This window comes from Mesocricetus auratus, unplaced genomic scaffold, assembly GCF_017639785.1.
Source record: "Mesocricetus auratus isolate SY011 unplaced genomic scaffold, BCM_Maur_2.0 Super-Scaffold_100006, whole genome shotgun sequence".
In the NCBI taxonomy this organism is placed as follows: domain Eukaryota; kingdom Metazoa; phylum Chordata; class Mammalia; order Rodentia; family Cricetidae; genus Mesocricetus; species Mesocricetus auratus.
The window spans coordinates 88,287,224-88,307,092 of NW_024429190.1; the positions used below are offsets into that span (position 1 = coordinate 88,287,224).

General features: G+C 42.1%; 1 protein-coding gene across 1 annotated transcript in view; it reads right to left on the reverse strand.

Annotated features, from left to right (window-relative positions):
* The window catches only part of Ube2e2 (ubiquitin conjugating enzyme E2 E2), a 288,237-nt gene that overhangs the window by 255,604 nt on the left and 12,764 nt on the right, over nucleotides 1–19,869 (reverse strand). The window contains exon 3 of the mRNA XM_040747649.1: nucleotides 17,417–17,467. Coding sequence (XP_040603583.1) covers nucleotides 17,417–17,467 — 51 coding nt within the window. The remainder of the gene's footprint in view (nucleotides 1–17,416; nucleotides 17,468–19,869) is intronic.

The window sequence follows — 19,869 nt, forward strand, 5'->3', positions numbered from 1 at the left end:
CCTCAAAGTCTCTGACCTAACTGGAAGGCAGATTTGCCATTAACTAATTTACACAAAGGGATTCTGGATCACAGAGACAGGGATTTGCAAAGGATCTCAACTGGTGTTTTATCTGCAGCATTACTAGACATGCAAATGGAGTATTGAATGGGCAGCCGCACTCAGGAACTAAATTTTAGATGCCTGTTTATTTTACAGACTGCTAAACAAAAATAAAAGCTAATCAATAAAATGAAACCTTAACTTCTAACATCTATTTGACTAGCCAATATAACACATTTTCTCCATTATTAACTTTCACTTAGTACATCAATGTAATGCTCCATCATAAACCTCCCCGAACACTATTAAAAACCCTCACTGAACTCTTAAGATACCCTAGAAGAATAATTTCACTCAATATGTAATTAAAAATGAGTATTAGCAAACAAAGAAAATAGGCTAGATCATTATTCAACAATATAAAAGGTTCAAATCACCCCTAAGGTAAATTATAATGCTTGAAATAAAATATCAACAGATCCTGTCAGATTTCAATGTAGTTTCTACTGCAGACTTGCTAAGCTCATGCAGACTCAAAATGGCATGCACGCAGCACTCCACAGACACATAACCACTCAACATCGATAGATTTTTCAGCCTTGACAAAATAATGTGACCATTTTTAAGGATAATATGCCTTTTTAAAAAAATCTTAGTATGTTGATAGTTAATGCAATCACACTCTGTGGTGACTGGATGAGAATGGCCCCCATAAGCTCATATATCTGAATGCTTGCCCCCAGCTGGTGGAACTCTTTGGGAAGGATTAGGAGGTGTGGCCTTGCTGGAGGAGGTGTGGCCTTGATGGAGGAGGTGTGGCCTTGATGGAGGAGGTATGCCACTGGAAGTGGGCTTTGAGGTTTCAAAAGCCAATAACATTCTCAGTTAGCTCTCTGCCTTGTTTGTGGACAAGATGTAAAGCTCTCAGCTAATGCTTCTACATTGTGCCTGCCTCCATGTCTCGTGCCATGATGGCCATGGACTATACACCCCTAAACTCTTCTATAAGTTGCCTGGATGCACCGTCTCTTTACAGCAATAGAAAAGTAACTAAGACATACTGCCTGGCAGCTGCATGCTGCCATGTACCAAATATAATCCAAGTTAGGAGTTAATTTAAGTTAAAGAATAAAAAAAGCTAGTCAGAAATGAGCATAAGCTAAGGTAAGGCTGAGCATTCACAGCTGATAATAAGTCTCTGTATCATGATTTGAGAGCTGGTCGGTGGCCCAGAATAAGAAAGCTTTGTACCAAGGATCACAAGTTCAAGGCCTGCCTAACCTACAGAATGGATTTAAGGCTATCTTGGGCAACATAGTGAGACCCTACCTCAAAACAAAAAGTCAAAGACGGCTAGGAACGCAGTTGGGGGAAGGGAGTGTGGAACACCGATGCAGAATCTGTCTCCCTGTGTGAGGCCCTGGCAGGCTGAGACAGGAGGACTGCAAAACCTAGGCCAGCCTATGCCCTCCTAGACCCCATCTCAAAAACCCAGGCCAGCCTATGCCCTCCTAGACCCCATCTCAAAAACCAGAAAAGGTTAACCGGTTTAACAAGGAGCACGGTTTCTGTTTCCTAGACCCTCTTCAGAGTTCACTGTGTAACTCTCAACATAGAGAAGGTAGAACCACCGCTTCTACTCAAAACCTAAATCACCAACCAAAGGAAAAGCCAGCTGCCCTTTATTGCACTGTTAGTGTTAAGTATGTCAGTTGTCCCCTTATTCATTCATTCATTCATTCATTCATTCATTCATTTGCAACAGTAGAGATCAAACCTAGGCCCTTCATACTCTGGGCAGGTCTGAGCTACTCCATGCCCCCAGCATGGGTGCTTATCACCTGGCAAACTTGGCACAGTACATGGCACACTTGGTACTGTGCCTGACACATGTATCACAGTACCTGGCATGCTTGGTACAGTGAGAGACGGTAGAGAGGAGCAGGATAAGATGAAGTTTTAATCAGTAAATACTAAGCATGGCCTCTCTCTACCTTCTCTCATTTAAGCCTGCCTTCCTGTGCTGGCTAGCTTTATGGCAATGTGATACAAGCTAGAGTCATTTGGGAAGAGGGAAACTCAGTTGATAAAATGCTCCCATCAGATGGGCCTTTGGGGAAGCCTGTGGAACATTTTCTTGATTAACAATTGGTGTGGGTAGGTCCAGCTAACTGGGGGTGGTGTCATCTCTGGGTAGATGGTTCTGGATGGTATAAGAAAGCAGGCTAAGTAAGTCATGGGGAGCAAGCCAGTAAGCAGCATCCCTCCTGCCTCCAGGTTCCCGCCCTGCTTGAGTTCCTGTCCTATTTCCCACAATGATGGCTTGTGATATAGAACTGTTGAAAGGGTCAGGCATTACGCTGGCCTGCCCTGTTACCTGGCAGCATGCACTCAGGCAGCACTCTGGTCAGCCCAGGGTTTCCTCATCATCTCCTCTCTCTTCTCTTCCTAATCTTCCCCTACTCTCATCCTCTCTCATCTTCTCACTTACTTTTTATTCTGGCTCTCATGTCTGTCTCCCCTCTTTTGGTCTCACTATAATAAACTATGATTAATATGCTCCCCATGACTTATGCTCGGTCCACTGCACTGGTCCTGGTTCCCTAATGTTAACAACTACTGTAAGCCAAAATAAATCCTTTCCTCACCAAAAGATCATGATGTTTTATAATAGAAACACCTAGCTGAGGCATCACCCTCACCTAATTATTTACCCTTCATGACAAAACTGAATGCTTGCATCATACTAACTTAAAGAAGGCAGACACAAAAGGCCTTGACTTACATGCTTCTATGACTGCTGGGGTGGGGTGGGGTGGGGTAACAGAGTTTCTTTCTGTGGTGATGAAAATGTTTTGGAAGTAATAGTAATGTTAACTATACATCTTTGTGCGTATTATTAGTTATGAAACACTAAACTGGACACTTTAAAAGGGTGGATTTTATGAGTTTGAATCCTTTGGTTTTCAAATAACAGCAGTGTGAGGCCCCTTTTTAGGACTTAGGGCAAAGCCTTATGTAATTCAATAACTAAGTAGCTCCAAGATTGATCAATAGATGGCAAATCATTACTGAAGTTCACAGTACAGTCCTGAACAAGCAATAAAGATGCAATATTCATGAGACTGCTGAAGGAAGAAAATGTAAAACTCATTTTAATAGGTATCATAAATGAAAAATATAAAAAGTTGAGAACTTGATATATTTTGGTTGTTCAACAAATGTACCCACAGAGAGCACTTCATCTTCCAAAAAGGTACTGGATCTGCCTTCTACCTTACTAAAAGAAAATCCCTTCCTCAACAATTTTATTAATCCTACATACTCTACTTTTAAAGAAACCTGTTTTCACCCTAAGGAGAAAGTATTACCCTCCCGTCATAGCTCAGGCTAGGCCCCTAGTTATTCTAGTCCTTGCTGTTCTGTTCCTTTTAATTGCTATCACACATGTACTCTGCCCAAAACTATGAAGACATATTTCTAGCTAACCGTGCTTTCATAGATATCTATTATCCTAGTTCACCTATGACATAAGCAGGGTACAAAACTTGCTGAGCTTTGCAGTGCTAGATCTGGTACTGAAACCCTTTTGACACCAATGAAAAGAAAATGTCCACTAGGTTTTCAGTAAATAAATGAAATGAATTCTTCTCCTACTGTAACGCACATTTGTATGTGCTGCAATATTTTTCTCTAATTATTTCAGATAAGCTCCTCCAAGTGCAACAATGAAGTCCAGAGGTCACCTCCCGCACTCACTCCCCATCTCCACAGCAATGACAATGCCAGGTAACCATGAACATGGAATATTGGGATGATCATTGAGCTGTAGCATCAAAATCTAAACTGGAAGACTTTTTAAAAATTACATCTTTTTCCTCTTAGGAAGCTGTAGAAGGGTTTAAAAATTAACTCAAGTTCACTTTCTGGAAAAATATCAACAAGGACCTGGTTTGCAAATATAGTATGTACTGTGTGTGTGTGTGTGTGTGTGTGTGTGTGTTTACTTAAATGGGAGCTTACACTTTTAAAATTTCCTAACCTTCTGATGATAGTGGACTCTGCTAAGAGATATTAAACCTGAATGACTCACATACTTACAAGAATGAAACAAAGTACATCATATAGAGCACAATTAACATAAAACTCACATTTTCAGGAAAGAATTCAGCTGACAATAAACATAACCTCAATTAATGAGTTTTATAAACATGAAAAACCTAATGAGTTAATGTGATAACAAAATAGCAAACTCTGCCTAATGAATTTTCTATTCATCTTCCTGTTACTATTATCAGTGCAACTGATAAGATATCCACATACAGATGACAAGCACAAAACCTTTATGGTAAGATACTGACAACTGAGGGGCACGGTCAAGCAACAGGATGTTTACTTTATGCTTATCTTCTTAGAACAAATCATGCAGGCCTTCTCCACTTTGGTAATATGGAAAAAATGTATCTTTTATACACAAACTGTTACATTAAGATCATGAATACATGCATATGCCTTCATTAGAAAGCACATGCATACACCTTATAAACAATACCCAAATTAACAAGTGGTTTGCATACGTTAATTTACGAAACCCTCAAGCAACCCAAAGGGACTTTACAGACAAAGAAACTGAGTCACAAGAAGCCACATCTCTGGACCAGGAGGTTATATATGGAAACAGCCTATCCAGGCTCTTGAGAAGCCAGCACTGTGAAATCATGCCTCTGTTTCACAATAGCAGGTGCCATGGGTTCCCCGAGTTTTTATTATAAAATGAATGCGGTACTTGAGGCAGGTCTCAAGTCTAAGTGAGCAGAGGCCACGACTGAGCACCAACGTAAGAGACGTCCAGACTCTCTCTGCTCAGCCTTTCCGGCCTCTGCCTCACAAGCAGGAGTGAGACTAGAGAGACCTACACACAGCCCACAGGCCACAGGACCTGTCAGACAGCTTTAAGGGGAGCTCTACTATTCTGCAGTTAGAATGTTCCCAATAGCTCTTTCTCGGAGTGATGAGGCCACACTTAACTTTGTGTTCAAGGGATGAGAGCCAGTCATGTACAAACTGACAGGCGCTAGCAGTGACTTCTGTAGAGGGAAAAACATTCCATTAGAGGGAGACTATAATAATGATATATATCCAACCAGTTCTGTTCCATCCACAGCAGGGAATGATCTGTGAGTTCTTAAAAGCATTCCTAGGCCTTTGAGCTAACTGGTCAGCATTCAAATGGAGAGCTCTGCTCCCCAATGGAAAAATCTTCCCCTCCCGAATTCATTTATAGAATCTGCTTGAATAAGGTGACATGAAAACAGCTATTCCTGAAATGTCAATGCAAGCAGATGTTGGAGGGCAGTGAGTACTTATGGGGGTATTTGGTTTTACTAGTTACTTAAATATTTACTTCATGGTGAACTTCAGGGGTCTTCACTGAGACCTATGTACTCTGTCTCAAGCTCACACCAACCTGCCCTGGCTTTTCCTCCTGTCCCATGGTTGCTGTGCTGGCTAATTTTTTTGTCAACTTGACACAAACTCAAGTTATATGAAAGGTAGGAACCTCAATTGAGAAAATGCCTCCATTAGATCTGACTGTAAGGCATTTTCTTAATTAGTTATTGATGGGGGAGGGCGCAATCCACTGCTGAGTCCTTATGGCTGAGCAAGCCATAAGGAGAAACTCAGGAAGCAGCATCCTCCATGGTCTCCTGCCTCCAGGTTCCTGCCCCGCTCGACTTCCTGTCCTGACTTCCTACAGTGACACGATGATGTGAAAGTGTAAGCCAAATAAGCCCTTTCCTCCCCAACTTGCTTTGGTCATGTGTTTCACCACAGCAACAGTAACCCTATTAAGACAGCCAGTAAATCTGCTGATTTTCTCACCCATCTCAAATGCTATGGTTTCAGGGCTTGTTGGCTTTGAATCCTCTTTGCTGCTTGATTTGGCCCTAACCCCATTTTGTAACTTCATTTTGATCCATGGCATTTCTATGTCACTCCCCACACCCATCTGGTCCATCCTGTCACTCCTCACGCCCCCTGGTCCACCCTGTCACTTCCCATGCCACTGTGACCAGCCACACCAGACTTCTTCCCACAGCATGAACACTGTGGTGTGAAGAATTGGTCCTTTCCATGCATCTGAGCATTCAGCCAAATAAGAAAATAAGTAGAGGGTGGGGGGATACATCTACTCTGAACAGAGAGACTCTTTTGCTTGTTATTACTCCCTAAACAAGACATTTACAACTACAACTCAGAGAGCACTGACACTATGCCAAACATTGTAAGTAACACAAAGATGGGCACACAAGTATATGGGCCATTAACACAGCATTTCACAGATGAGACTGGCGAAGTCTGGATTTTGGCATCTTCCTCAGGCAGATGCTGTGCTGTGCTGTGGCTGTGGCTGTGGCTATGCTGTGGCTGTGGTTGTTCTGTGGCTGTGGCTGTGGCTGTGCTGTGCTGTGATTGTTCTGTGGCTGTGGCTCTGCTGTGATTGTTCTGTGGCTGTGCTGTGCTGTGATAGTTCTGTGGCTGTGGCTGTGCTGTGCTGTGCTGTGATAGTTCTGTGGCTGTGGCTGTGCTGTGATTGTTCTGTGGCTGTGGCTGTGCTGTGATTGTTCTGTGGCTGTGGCTGTGCTGTGATTGTTCTGTGGCTGTGCTGTGCTGTGATTGTTCTGTGGCTGTGGCTGTGCTGTGATTGTTCTGTGGCTGTGGCTGTGCTGTGCTGTGATTGTTCTGTGGCTGTGCTGTGCTGTGATTGTTCTGTGGCTGTGGCTGTGCTGTGATTGTTCTGTGGCTGTGCTGTGCTGTGATTGTTCTGTGGCTGTGCTGTGCTGTGATTGTTCTGTGGCTGTGCTGTGATTGTTCTGTGGCTGTGCTGTGCTGTGATTGTTCTGTGGCTGTGCTGTGATTGTTCTGTGGCTGTGCTGTGCTGTGATTGTTCTGTGGCTGTGCTGTGATTGTTCTGTGGCTGTGCTGTGATTGTTCTGTGGCTGTGCTGTGCTGTGATTGTTCTGTGGCTGTGCTGTGCTGTGATTGTTCTGTGGCTGTGCTGTGCTGTGATTGTTCTGTGGCTGTGCTGTGATTGTTCTGTGGCTGTGCTGTGCTGTGATTGTTCTGTGGCTGTGCTGTGCTGTGATTGTTCTGTGGCTGTGCTGTGCTGTGATTGTTCTGTGGCTGTGCTGTGATTGTTCTGTGGCTGTGCTGTGATTGTTCTGTGGCTGTGCTGTGCTGTGATTGTTCTGTGCTGTGCTGTGATTGTTCTGTGGCTGTGCTGTGCTGTGATTGTTCTGTGGCTGTGCTGTGCTGTGATTGTTCTGTGGCTGTGCTGTGATAGTTCTGTGGCTGTGCTGTGCTGTGCTGTGATTGTTCTGTGGCTGTGCTGTGTTGTGATTGTTCTGTGGCTGTGGCTGTGCTGTGATTGTTCTGTGGCTGTGCTGTGATTGTTCTGTGGTTGTTCTGTGGTTGTTCTGTGGCTGTGGCTGTAGCTGTGCTATGGCTGTGGCTCTGGCTCTGGCTAAGGCTCTGACTATGCTGCGGCTATGCTGTGCTGTGTCTGCATTAGAACTTCAGAAAGCAAAGCTTATCAATTACAGTCCTCTCTACCTTCTTTTTTTAATTCTTGCTCTGGTAAGAGCCTCCAAGTCCAGCCAGCAGTAGACTCCTACTGAAACTTGTTTATCTTCACAGAAACCATGAGATCTGTTTACTCCTCCCCTGCCTCATGAAGGCAGCTTTTCATCTTTGTCTTGTTCTGAAACAATTCCCAGCCAGTCTTCAAGGTTGAAACATAAGTTCCACAGAGGCTGCAGGTCCCTGTGTCTCCTTTAAAACAGAATACCAGCACCCAGCACTGTACTCAATGTACAATGACTACTGATCTCAAAATTACCTTATACATCTTGTCCTACTCACTTACTGGCAGTACAGGTGGTTTTCCCAACATGTCACCACCTTACAAATCCCTGCACAGATACCATTTTACTTTGCCATCCCTAGACCCCAATACCACCTTGAACCAACTCAGACTTTCCTATGTGACAAGCTGCCCACTGAAAACACCTCACTGCTTAAAATGATGGCAAACTGGGGGAAAAAAGAATGCTGTGAGCACGGAGAACGAATTTCTCTATTCAGCCATTCTCTCGCTTAACCATCCCACTAGCCCACATCCCAGTGAGCTCAAACATCCGACAACTGTCAAATGGCTTCCTTCTTAGAAGGTGGATGCATCTGGCCACACATGACTTGAAGATGGCTTAAAAACATTACTTTTAGATAACTACTTTCTTAGTTAGGGTTTCTACCGTTGTGACAAACATCATGACCAAAAGCAATTTGTGGAGGAAAGAGTTTATTTCATCTCACAGTTACCAAGTCATACACCATCTCTGAGAGAAATCAAGGCAGAAACCTGGAGGCAAGAACAGCTGCAGGGGCCATGAAGGTGTCCAACTTGCTCCTCATGCCTTGCTCTGTCTGCTTTCTTACAGCACCCAGGATCACCAGCCCATGATGGCACCACCTACAGCAAGCTGGGCCCACCCACATCAATTGTCAATCAAGAAAATATATCACAGCCTTGCCCACAAGCCAATCTGATGGGCCATTTTCTTCTTCCCAAATGACTCCTCCTTGTGTCAAGTTAAAATAAAAACAGCAAGCACAGCTACCAAATGATCATTAAGAGATGTAGGAAATGGTTTTTAACACCTATACTTATATATTTGACAAATAATCTCTAAATTTCATATTTAAAACACTGTCCATTACAATATTGTTGGAACTCAATTTGGAGTTCACAGTCGATGAAAACATAGCATTTTTAAAATACTTCCTATTTTCACTATATCTATACAGTAAATTATTAATTTCCCATTGATGTGGTAGATTAGAAACAGAATGAATCTGCTAAACTGTAAGGTGGTACTCAGGATCCATGTGCATTTATTTACGAAGACCTGTGAAATTCTTGAACAACATGATATAAAACTAAAGCTACCCAGTGATAGTACAGGCTATTGGAATAGTCCCAAATCATGTAATTTTACAATAAAACACACAAGGTTTTGTTCTACTATACTAACACATCCTTGAAAAGCAAAACAACCTATTAAATCAACTCTAGAAATGTCTAAGAAATTTGACAACAATTCAACAGTAATTAGTTTAATTTCTTTGTTTTCAGTCTCTTAAAATATAAGTTTATCTTTTTTCTCTCCACTGGCTGCTTTTCCAGTCAGAGACTAACAGTGCTCAGCTTTATCTGTGAGCCACGCAGGACAGATACTGAAGTGATGTGTGAGAACTCAGTAAGGAGGCAAATCTCTTGCCTGCAGCTGGAGAGCACCATGCTAACTCAAAAGAAGTGCGGCTCCTATCCCACTCCGCTGGTGCCTACTCCAGGGGCCTGGCCCCCACGCCCTCACAGATCTGCTTTTCGAGTCATTCCATCTTGCCCCACTTCTGCAGACTCAGGCTATGCAGTGCCTTTCTGCAGACCACGAAGCCTGTCCATGCTGGGTTCCATGTGCTAGCAAACTTAAGCCTCACAGCACAATGCCCACTGCTGAAGCAATGGACAGTCCTGCCACTTCCCAGACATCTGGACCAGCTCTGGACCAACACTTCCCTTCAATACTTTCAGTGTCATCTATCACCTTCTTACACTTCACCACTTACAGCTTAGGTCACTCCATGTCAGGCCTCAAATCACACAGTTCTATCACAAATGAGAGTGTATCATAATGTGATAATTCTGTGGACACAGCAAACCAAGCCCTCAGAGCAACCTAAGATGTCAGAAACCTCAAGGATGAAATCCTTGGTCTGTCACTTGGGAGGTGTCCTTGGGGACTGTTTTCCTATCTGTAAAACTATGTCTAAAACTAATGCCAACCTCAACTGACCACCATAAAGATTAAATTGGAAAACACTGACAAAGCATGCCCATTGCCTCCAAGGCTGGAAGCATCCCACACCTGCTAGTTCCCCATGATAGGAAATCATGTTTCCCTGTTGCTCATTCATGCAGAACATCATCTGCACACAAAGATCGGAAATACCAGGCGAATAAAAGACCTCTCACCCAAGTGGGCAACGCGTGCAAAGCAGCTGGACCCCAAACACAGGCAAACGGGCAGCCCTGGGCCTCTCAGGAAGGGTGCAGGTCCAGGAGGAGGCCCCTGCCTGAGGATTAGACCTTTTCTTTGGGTCATTTCAAATCGTGACCACATTTCTTCTTTGCCTGTTTCAGTGAAGTTTCTGTTGCTGGGAAGAACCATGACCAAATTCAGCTTGGAGAGGAAAGGGTTTCTGTGCCCATCAGTTGTCAGAGGCAGCATACATGTACCCAGTCCACCTCTGGGTACTAGAACAGAAGATGGAGTCTAGCTTGTGGATTTGCCTGGTTCAGTGACTGTTCTAGTTAGATTGCTGTTGCTGGTATGAAACCATGACAAAACTCAACTTGAGAGAGGAAAGGGTTTATGTGGCTTACAAGTCCATCTCAGAGGGAAGCCAGAATAGGAGCTCAAGGCAGGAGCCTGGAGGCAGGAACTGAAGCAGGGACCACAGAGGCACACGGCTGACTGGCTGGCTCAGCTTGCTTTCTTAGACAGTGCAGGCCCACCTACCCAGGCGCTGCTGCTCACGGGGCCCCCTCACATCAGTCATTGATCAGAACACGCCTAAGGCCAACCTGATGGAGGCAATTCCTCAGCTCAAGTTCTCTCTTCCCAGTGGATTCTAGGTTGTGTCAGTGAACAGAAACTAACCAGCACAGGGACATTTTAGAATAATTTGCTGATTGTGCACAGATAAAGCCCTGGATACCCCTGTAAAGATACCCCACTATTCCATTTTATAATTCTAAATAAATTCATATTTTAAAAAATAGTCCAAAAGAAAAGTTTTAATAACAAATGCAATAATCAAAACTTACACTGTTCTTAAAATATACCAAAGGAAGCTTTGTTTTAGAGTAGATTTATGATCAGTTGATTAAAAAATTGAAATTGGTGAATATAATAATCACTGGAAGGAAATAATTTAGATGTACAAAAATAGTTTTCAGGATAGCTTAAAACACAAAGCACTCTGCAAATTAAAACACTGCATATTACAAAGTAATATGACACTTTACATCTAAAGTACTTAGGCAATTAAGTTATGTATGTGAACACCTAAATAATAAAATGTTCTACATCCATTACAAAATGCAATCCCCGTGTGATCACTTAATATATAGTTTTTAAGCTCATTCTTGTATGTTCTTAAAACAGAAAAAGCAAAACAAAAACATAACAGTAATTGTCACTAAACCCCTTTCACCAGGCAGCATTCTGATTAAAAGAGAAATACTGTCTAAAGAAAGATTTGAAAAATAGCATTTTTCTGATGACTTCACAGAAAGCAAGCTGAACCAGCCAGTAAGCCCTGCGCCTCTGTGGTTCCTGCTTCAGTTCCTGCCTCCCTGGATTTGCCTGGTTCAGTGAAGTTTCTGTTGCTGGGAAGAACCATGACCAAATGCAGCTTGGAGAGGAAAGGGTTTCTGTGCCCATCGGTTGTCAGAGGCAGCATACATGTACCCATGAAGCCCCTCCTGTAAAACACACTCACCCTGCAAGGCTATGTGCTGGCTGTTGTCTTGGCTGAAAACTCAGCCTCCAGGCAAAGGTAAAAGGAGATCAGGGCATGCATTCCTGCCAGCAATGAAAGGGATCATCTTTAAAACTAAAAAGTAAGGTAAGGAACAAGAGTAAAAATCTAAATCCTTAACGCAGTGGTTCTCAACCTTCCTAATGCTGTGGCCCTTTCCTACAGTTCCTCATGTTGTGGTGACCTCCATCAGTAAAATTACTTCACTACTACTTCATAACTCCAAGTTTGCTACTGTTATGGATTGTAATGTAAACATCTGATATACAGGATATCTGATATACTTCCCTCTCCCCACAGGGGTCAAGACCCACATTTGAGAACCACTGTCCTAAAGGAATGTAAGGTTAAAAGCCCTTGATTGAGGTGGTCATGGGTCTGCGGTGGGAGTAAGAGACAGAAAACAAACTTGTTGTTTTGCTAAATTATCATGCTGTAAAACACTATTATAAATGCTTAGAGTCATAGATCTGTGCTACTCTAAACCTTGGTCAAAGAATTTTCTTCTTGCAGGGTTAAAGCAGTCTTATAACTGGTCACAATGCTGAATATGAATAACTCTGAGTGCACTGCTGTGGATGGGTCCTCTCCATCAACCTTCCAAGATTCAGGGAACTCCAAGAAGATGTGGCAGAAACAATATCAGCTGGGGAGGAGAGTTGTGGGATGCAGACTTTGGATATGATGTGACTGTAGCATTCATCAGCTCAAGGCAGAGTTGTCTGCACTAGATCAAGACAGTCAAAACTCCACCATGGATGGGGAAGGGGCACCAGTCCATCACAGGAGCCGCTGGCAGTTGGACACTGCCGAGGGAAGGAGTTGCTCTCCTCTGGGGATGTGGCTGCTGGTATGTGGGATGGGCATACACCCATGTTCTGGTGTGCAGCATAACAGGACTCAGGGTTATTAATAACCATCAAAAGGGAGCATGCAGCCGGGAAGGAGGTGGGGTCAGGGTGCTGGGAAGAGTTGAGGAGGAGTAGTAGATGGGTGTGATCAATACACATCGTATAAATGGATGAAACGTTCAAAGAATAAGAAATATTAATTAAAAATCACTTGATTTATTAAATCCAAATCATCTGCTTTCATCTGTTTAACCCTGAGCAAGGTACTTAAGCTCCAAGCAATAAAAAGACAAAACATCTCACACATCAATCAATTCTTCACCATCCACAAACTGCTATTCAGTTCTTCCAGAAACCGGAGGGAAAAGCAGCTGTGAGGACAAGGAGACTTCTGAACTGGATGCCCTTTCTAGAGACAACCACGTAGACACAGAATCCCTCTTACACTGCAGGGACTTCCAGTTCTACAATATGTTTCTTCAAGAAACATGCACACATCCACTCATGAGTATACCTAAACACACACACACACACACACACACACACACACACACGCACGCACGCACGCACGCACGCACGCAAACACCTTCCCTTCATACTGTTTCAATAACAATGACCTAGGAAATCCTGTTTCCTCTATTAACTAGCTCACTTCATCACTACAGTGAGACAGTGTCACAGAAGAGGTGACAACTAAGAAAACCTGAACTAATGGGGAGAGATAATGAGAAGCATACCAGCTGGAGGATGACAGGCTCTGGTTTAAGCTTACTGAAGGCACACTAAACAGACTGTGTGTTATTGGCATAAGAAAACCACACCCTCCCACACACACACACAGAAAGAACAGAGTTCAGCAATAAGGCTTTATATTTACAACCCAGTGATTCCAACAAGGGTGTCCAGACAATTCATGAGAAGCACAAGAAATAATCCCAAGGGTTGACTAATGGGATCACAACAAAAATGTTCTTAAGAGTAAGAGATGGGCTATAGAATGAGAAAAAAATTCTGCCAACTACACACATCAGACAGAGAATGTTTAGAATATATAAAGGACAGCAAAAATTAAACAACAAATCATCCAATTAATAAACAAGTTAAGATGCTGAAAATACAATTCTCAAAAGAATAAATACAATGGCCAATAAACACTTGAAAAAAAAGTGTTGAACACACTTAGCCAGGGAGGAAATGCAAATTAAAACTGTTCTGAGATCCCAGGTCACTCTAGGCAGAATGTCCATTACTTTGAGAACAAATGCCAGAGAGGATATAGGGGGGAAGGAAACCTTGTTCACTATTGGTAGAAAGATAAACTGGTATAGCCAGTATGGAAAACAGTATGGAGTTCCTCAAAAATAAAATTTACAGCTAGAACTACCATACAAAGCAGCTGTGCCACTAGAGTATAACTGTGGGACTCCAAAACAACTTGCACATCTGCATTTATTGCTGTTCCGTTCACAACAGTCAGGGAAGAAGCAGCCTAGATGTCCATCAACAGATGAGTGGCTAATGAAAGTGTGGCGCACACACACAATGGAATTTTACTCAGCTGTAAAGTAAAACGAAATCATAACATCTGCAGGAAAATAGACGGAACTGGAAATTATTACATCAAGTGGTGTGTACAGACTCAAAAACCACATGTTCTCTCACATACAGAACCTAGATTTAAAATTGTGTGTGTGTCTGTGTCTGTGTCCATGCACATACATGCCTGTAGGCTATGAAACAAACAAAAAAAAGGGAATCCTGAGTGGAGTTGGGGAAATATCTTGGTGAGAGAAAATAAAGGGATCTGGGATCTATGTGGTAGAAAACAGTAGGAATGACTTTGAGAAAAGGAACCATTGGGAGGGGCACGTAGGAGAGGGGGACAAGTTAGAACAAAGTAAAATGGCATTTATGTATGCAAAAACCATAATAGAATCCATTAGTTTGTCCACCAACTCAGAAAACAGTGCGAGACAGGCAGAGAAGGGAGGTGACTCAGTGATAAAGTCCTATCTTTTAACAAATGGTACACGGGCAACCCAGAGAAACTGTGTCTCACACCACACATACAAATTCTCATTCAAAAGGGATGCATACTTTTCTCTGGCTATGACCCACAGACAAATTCTATAAGCAAAACCTTTTCTTAGATATATAATAAATTGTTTTGAAACATTTACACTGCAATGTAGACAAAAGAACTACAGATAATGGAAAAGTTTAACTCACCTGAAAAAGCAAACATATACAAAAAAACAAACATGTATTTCACTTTTACCTTTCTCAAGAACAAAACATATAAAGAAAATTTAACACATGCAAACATGTGCTTCCTACATAAAATAATTTAGCTTGTTAAATCACTTGTGGGTGTTCTTTTAAATAATTACCAGAGAGCTCACAGGGAGATCACATGTTTAGCACTGTATTTCATCCTTACTACCAAAAAGATAAAGCAAGATTTAGGTTCATTCAAAACCCATAGGGTGGGGTGGAGTGAACCAATACCATACAAGGTAATTTCCTCTGGAAATGGTTCACACAAACATGGCTGTCTCCACTGAATATGTAACTAGGGTGAGGGAATAGATATTTCACTAAAGGCCTACATGATAGTTAAAAAGTATGTTTGTCCCTTCAATATGATTCCTAGTGTTTCTTAACTAAGCATCATGCTAAAATATGCATCAAAACTCTGAGCCTCCATATCTAACCCGATAGACAGACTAAGTTGTGTAATGTTTGATTATATCTCAGAAAATGGGATTACAACACACTCTTAAACGCAAAGTGATCCCTGCCACTGCCAGACACTGCATACATAAATCCTCCTCCCCTCCCTGTCTGCTTGAACAAGGAGACCCCCAGGCATTCCCTCATATCTGCGTCTGTGAGAGTTGACTAACCCTGGAATCAAAAGACAAGACTTTGTGGCTGATGTGTAAAATAATAAACAAGCGATTTCTTCAGAAATGAGAGCTGAATGCAGATTCAGGGAAGGGCTCTTCTGTTAATTTGCTATATTGTTGTAAGTTAGTTCCTTAGTCAGTAGACCATATATATCTTTTAAAAGTCAACCACAAAAAAAAAAAAAAAGCCAGGCGTTGGTGGCGCACACCTTTAATCACAGCACTTGAGAGGCAGAGTCAGGTAGATCTCTGTGAGTTTGAGGCCAGCCTGGTCTACCAAGTGAGTTCCAGGGCAGGCTCCAAAACAATACAGAGAAATCCTGTCTCGAAAAACCAAGGGAAAAGAAAAAGGTCAACCACAAAGCTATTGTCAGCTCTGGCCAAAAACAAACCGAAGTTAACCATCCTCTTACTTCTCTTATAAAGACACTAACCACATTTTCAATGAACTCTAATGGGGTAAACTGAGCACAGTGCTTCATGACTATAATCCCAGTGCTAGGGAGGCTGCAGAAGATTAAGGGTTCAAAGCCAGTGTGTACTACATAATGTGATCCTGTCTCAACAAAACAATGAGATGTAGTTCAGTGGTGGGAGCTTGCCTATCATAACCAAGGACCCAAGATCCATCCCCAGTGCCACAAAAAGAAATACCGATGGACGGATTTACTATGAATCAATCAAATATATGATAATTCAAGCAAAAATAGGAAGTTCATACATTTACCAATCAGTTGTTTTTTAAAGGTACAAAAGTATATATGCTGAAATAGTTTATTTTTTAGTTTAAATAAAAGAGTAACACTATTAAAACAAACGGTATCCCATGAAAGAACAGAATTCTTTTCAAAACCTAATTCCATCTGGAGTTTTTCCCCATGCAATCTCTGTCACCTGAGGCAACTGTACTCTAAGTCACAAGCATGACAGATTCAGACTCTAAGTAGTCTTGCCTAACACAAAGAAAGCCTCACTCACGGGCACAGTCTTTGAATGCTGCCCTGTAAGTCTGTGCATGGTACATGATGTTCATAAAGAACCAGACAGAGTCACCGCATGCATAGCCCTCACCAGAACTTCTCACAAACTGAAGCAAGTCACCAGGGACCCACACATCCAAATGACCATCTGCAAAAGGTTCGTTTTCACATGAAAATAAGACAAGCAGAATCAGAATTGTACTAAATAAATTCAGCTGCGATCAGCATGGGAAATCTGCCCTCTCACCTCCAGTGCTTGAGACCATCAACTTAAAGCAGGGAAACTCCATGTTGGCCTGGTTCCAATACTGACCTCATGCCAAAGCAAAAATAAAGGCCTTAAAATAGCTCAACAGCCACTATCCAATTATCATGCTGGCCCAAGACCAGCACAGGCAGGAAGTTATTTTTCTCTTCTTCCTCCATGTACCTGTGTATTAATCATTTCTGGGCAAATACTTTTATTTCCTCCAAAAAAACACTGACCAGAAAAAATGGGGGAAATGTAATCACAAGAAGACAATTTTCACTATTACCGCTTCAAACCAGTCATCATTATTCAGCTCAAACAACAACCAAAGACATAACATAAAGCATGAAAAAGCCTCGTGAGAGTTTTGGTGCTTTTGTAAATCAATTTCCAATGGCTGAGCAACTATCAAACAACAAATATTTTAGCCATACTTGCATTCTATGTCATTACAGAAATCATTTAAGGCCAAGACACCTCTTCCAATTGAGAGATAACCCTATGCATTGTTCTGTAACACCAGCATCTCAGGAGGGCATGGCCCCACTATGGACAACACCACTCCAGCAATCACACTTGCAATGTTCAGTTTCTGCACACAGCCCATCACTACCCCTGTTCTCCAGTTTCTTACATCCAAGCCATCACGCTGTTTTCACTCTTTAACCAAATGTACCTTCTACCAAATAGACGAGGAAAGGAAACTGGAGTACTTACCTACAGTTGGGAGGAGGGTCCAGCGTGATCTCTGCGAGCTCCTTCTGAATTCTTTAAAATGAAGACAAGGAAAATCATGTTCAAACATCTTTGTGCAGAACCTGTTTCAAAGGCTGCACTTGCATGGCAACATCTCCCACTCACATGTATTCAGTGAGAAACCCTAGTCCTGCAGCAAGTGCCATATACAGAAACAAAGACGCCCTTTCTCCCAGTTTTGAAAACGGACACACACAGAGTGACAGGAGGCCATCCACTAGCAGCATGCCAGCCATTATTCCATAGTGGAAGCAACTCTACTGCTTCATCAACCCACAAAATGGGGGAACAGAGCTCTGGTACAACGATGGCAAACGCCCTCACCCCTATCCCACCCCACCCCAAAGCTCTAGCATTGCTGAGTTCAGTGGCCCAAGCCCAAAACTAACCCTCACACATATACTTGCTGGCTTTTATTCTATCCACTCTTGGTGGCCACGCTGTGGAGGACAAAGGAAGGTTGGGGAAGACTCTCAGAGTCAGCCTGGGCCAAAATCAGTCAATCAGTTTTTCTAGTTGACAGATTTTATGTAGTTTCTCTTTCTAGACAGACAAGTGGCTGGATCCAGTGTAGGACTTCAAATTGGGGATTCAGATAACAAAAAAATTAATAGCATTCACCAAAATTTTGAGTTGAATTACAAACAGCTGCCATGTGATTTAGAGGTCATTAAGAAGTCTAATACAAATTCTAACTTCTGGTCTGTCTTGGAACACCCCCATATAGGACAACAAGCTGAACATACTAGGTTGAATCAAGCATCCTGGCTGTTCCAATCAACTGATAAGAAATGTAAGTATCTCATTCCAACCTGAGACCTAGACGCCTGTAATGGTCACCGCAGGCTGTAGCTTTCGAGCCTGACTCCATTCATTCCTTCTGCTATAAATACCTGAATACTGTGTGTATTATACCTGAATACTGCACAAAATATGTTAATGTCATTGCATTAAAGGTATTTTTAAACTTGCCTAAATCCTCATGATATTGGGGGCTGGGGGGAGCTGCCAGGAACGGACACCAGGAACTCACAGATGCTAAACACAGCTACAATGAGCTACACCCACCACCCATTCATGCATAGTGCTCTACTTTGATTTGTGACCACACCTAACATCCTATGTGCATGGAGAGAAACTAGCGGTACCCACTGATTTTGGAATACCCCTGGCACTCTTATCTATGGAGTTCATACCTTACTAAACTTAGGTTTTGTTAAAACAAATAAAGCACTCTCAGAAGCAGTTTCGTTTACAAGTGAGATTATTGCAGAGCTGGATGATTAAGATAGTGTATGAGTGACAGCTAACTAAAGTACCTTAAAAAGATTTAAATAACAAACACTCATGTTTAAACTATTTCATTCTATATCTTTGTTTACATTTACTTATTTGTAAACCTTTACACACACACACACACACACACACACACACACACACACACACACACAGGTCAGAGGACAACCAGGGAGAATAGCTTTCTCCTTCCATCCTGTGCATTCCAGGGATCAAACTCAGCTTGTCAGGCTTGGCAGCAAAAGCTTTGTCTGATGAGCCAGCTTGCCAACCCTCTTCCTATATATATTTTAAGCCAACAACTGGAACTACTAAAGTAAACATGATTCCTCCCACAGGACTGCTACTGACTTCCTAAAGAAACATCAACACAGACATAACGTTCATGTCTCTAATCCACACTCAGGGTTGAGGCATTATGACAGAGATCAAGGCCGATAAACTAAAAAAACTTTCATTTCCATTCCCCGTTAGGCCATTAGCTGTAGACAACAAGCAAAGACACAGCGCTCACCTGTTGTGTGTGCCTCAGTTTCCTGTTCTATAAAGTGAAGAGGCTAACGAACATAAACTTGATGATCCCTTTATCTTTAATCTTTAACCCTCTGTAATTTCCATTTGCATATGAACAAGTATAAATCAAAAACAACAAGTATCAAAAGCCTAAAAAGAAGCATCAGACTTTCAATGTGAAGTGGGGGAGTCCAGGCTAGAGCTCACAGCCTCACATCGCCCATTCGGGAAAGTGGAGTACAAATATGACTGAGAATAAACTACAAAGGAAAAGGACCTACAGGGAATAAACCGTGCAGGCTGTAAATGGCGAAAGGAAGCTTTAGAATGTATAAAAACATAATAAAGTTTCAAAAGTGATGGAGGTATAATTCTTTGGAATAGCATTTCCCCAGAATATCTAAGGCCTTGGGTTTGAATCCCAGTACCACCAATAAATAAATAAATAAGCAAGAAAAACTTAAAAGTGATGAATAAAAGATTCAGCCACAGAAAAATACAAAATTAAAATCCCCATAGGAAAAGAAATTCATGTAAGAAAATCATAAATCAAGTATGAAGGAAGCTTAAATGCAATATATTTTTAATCAAATGGCATGTTATGT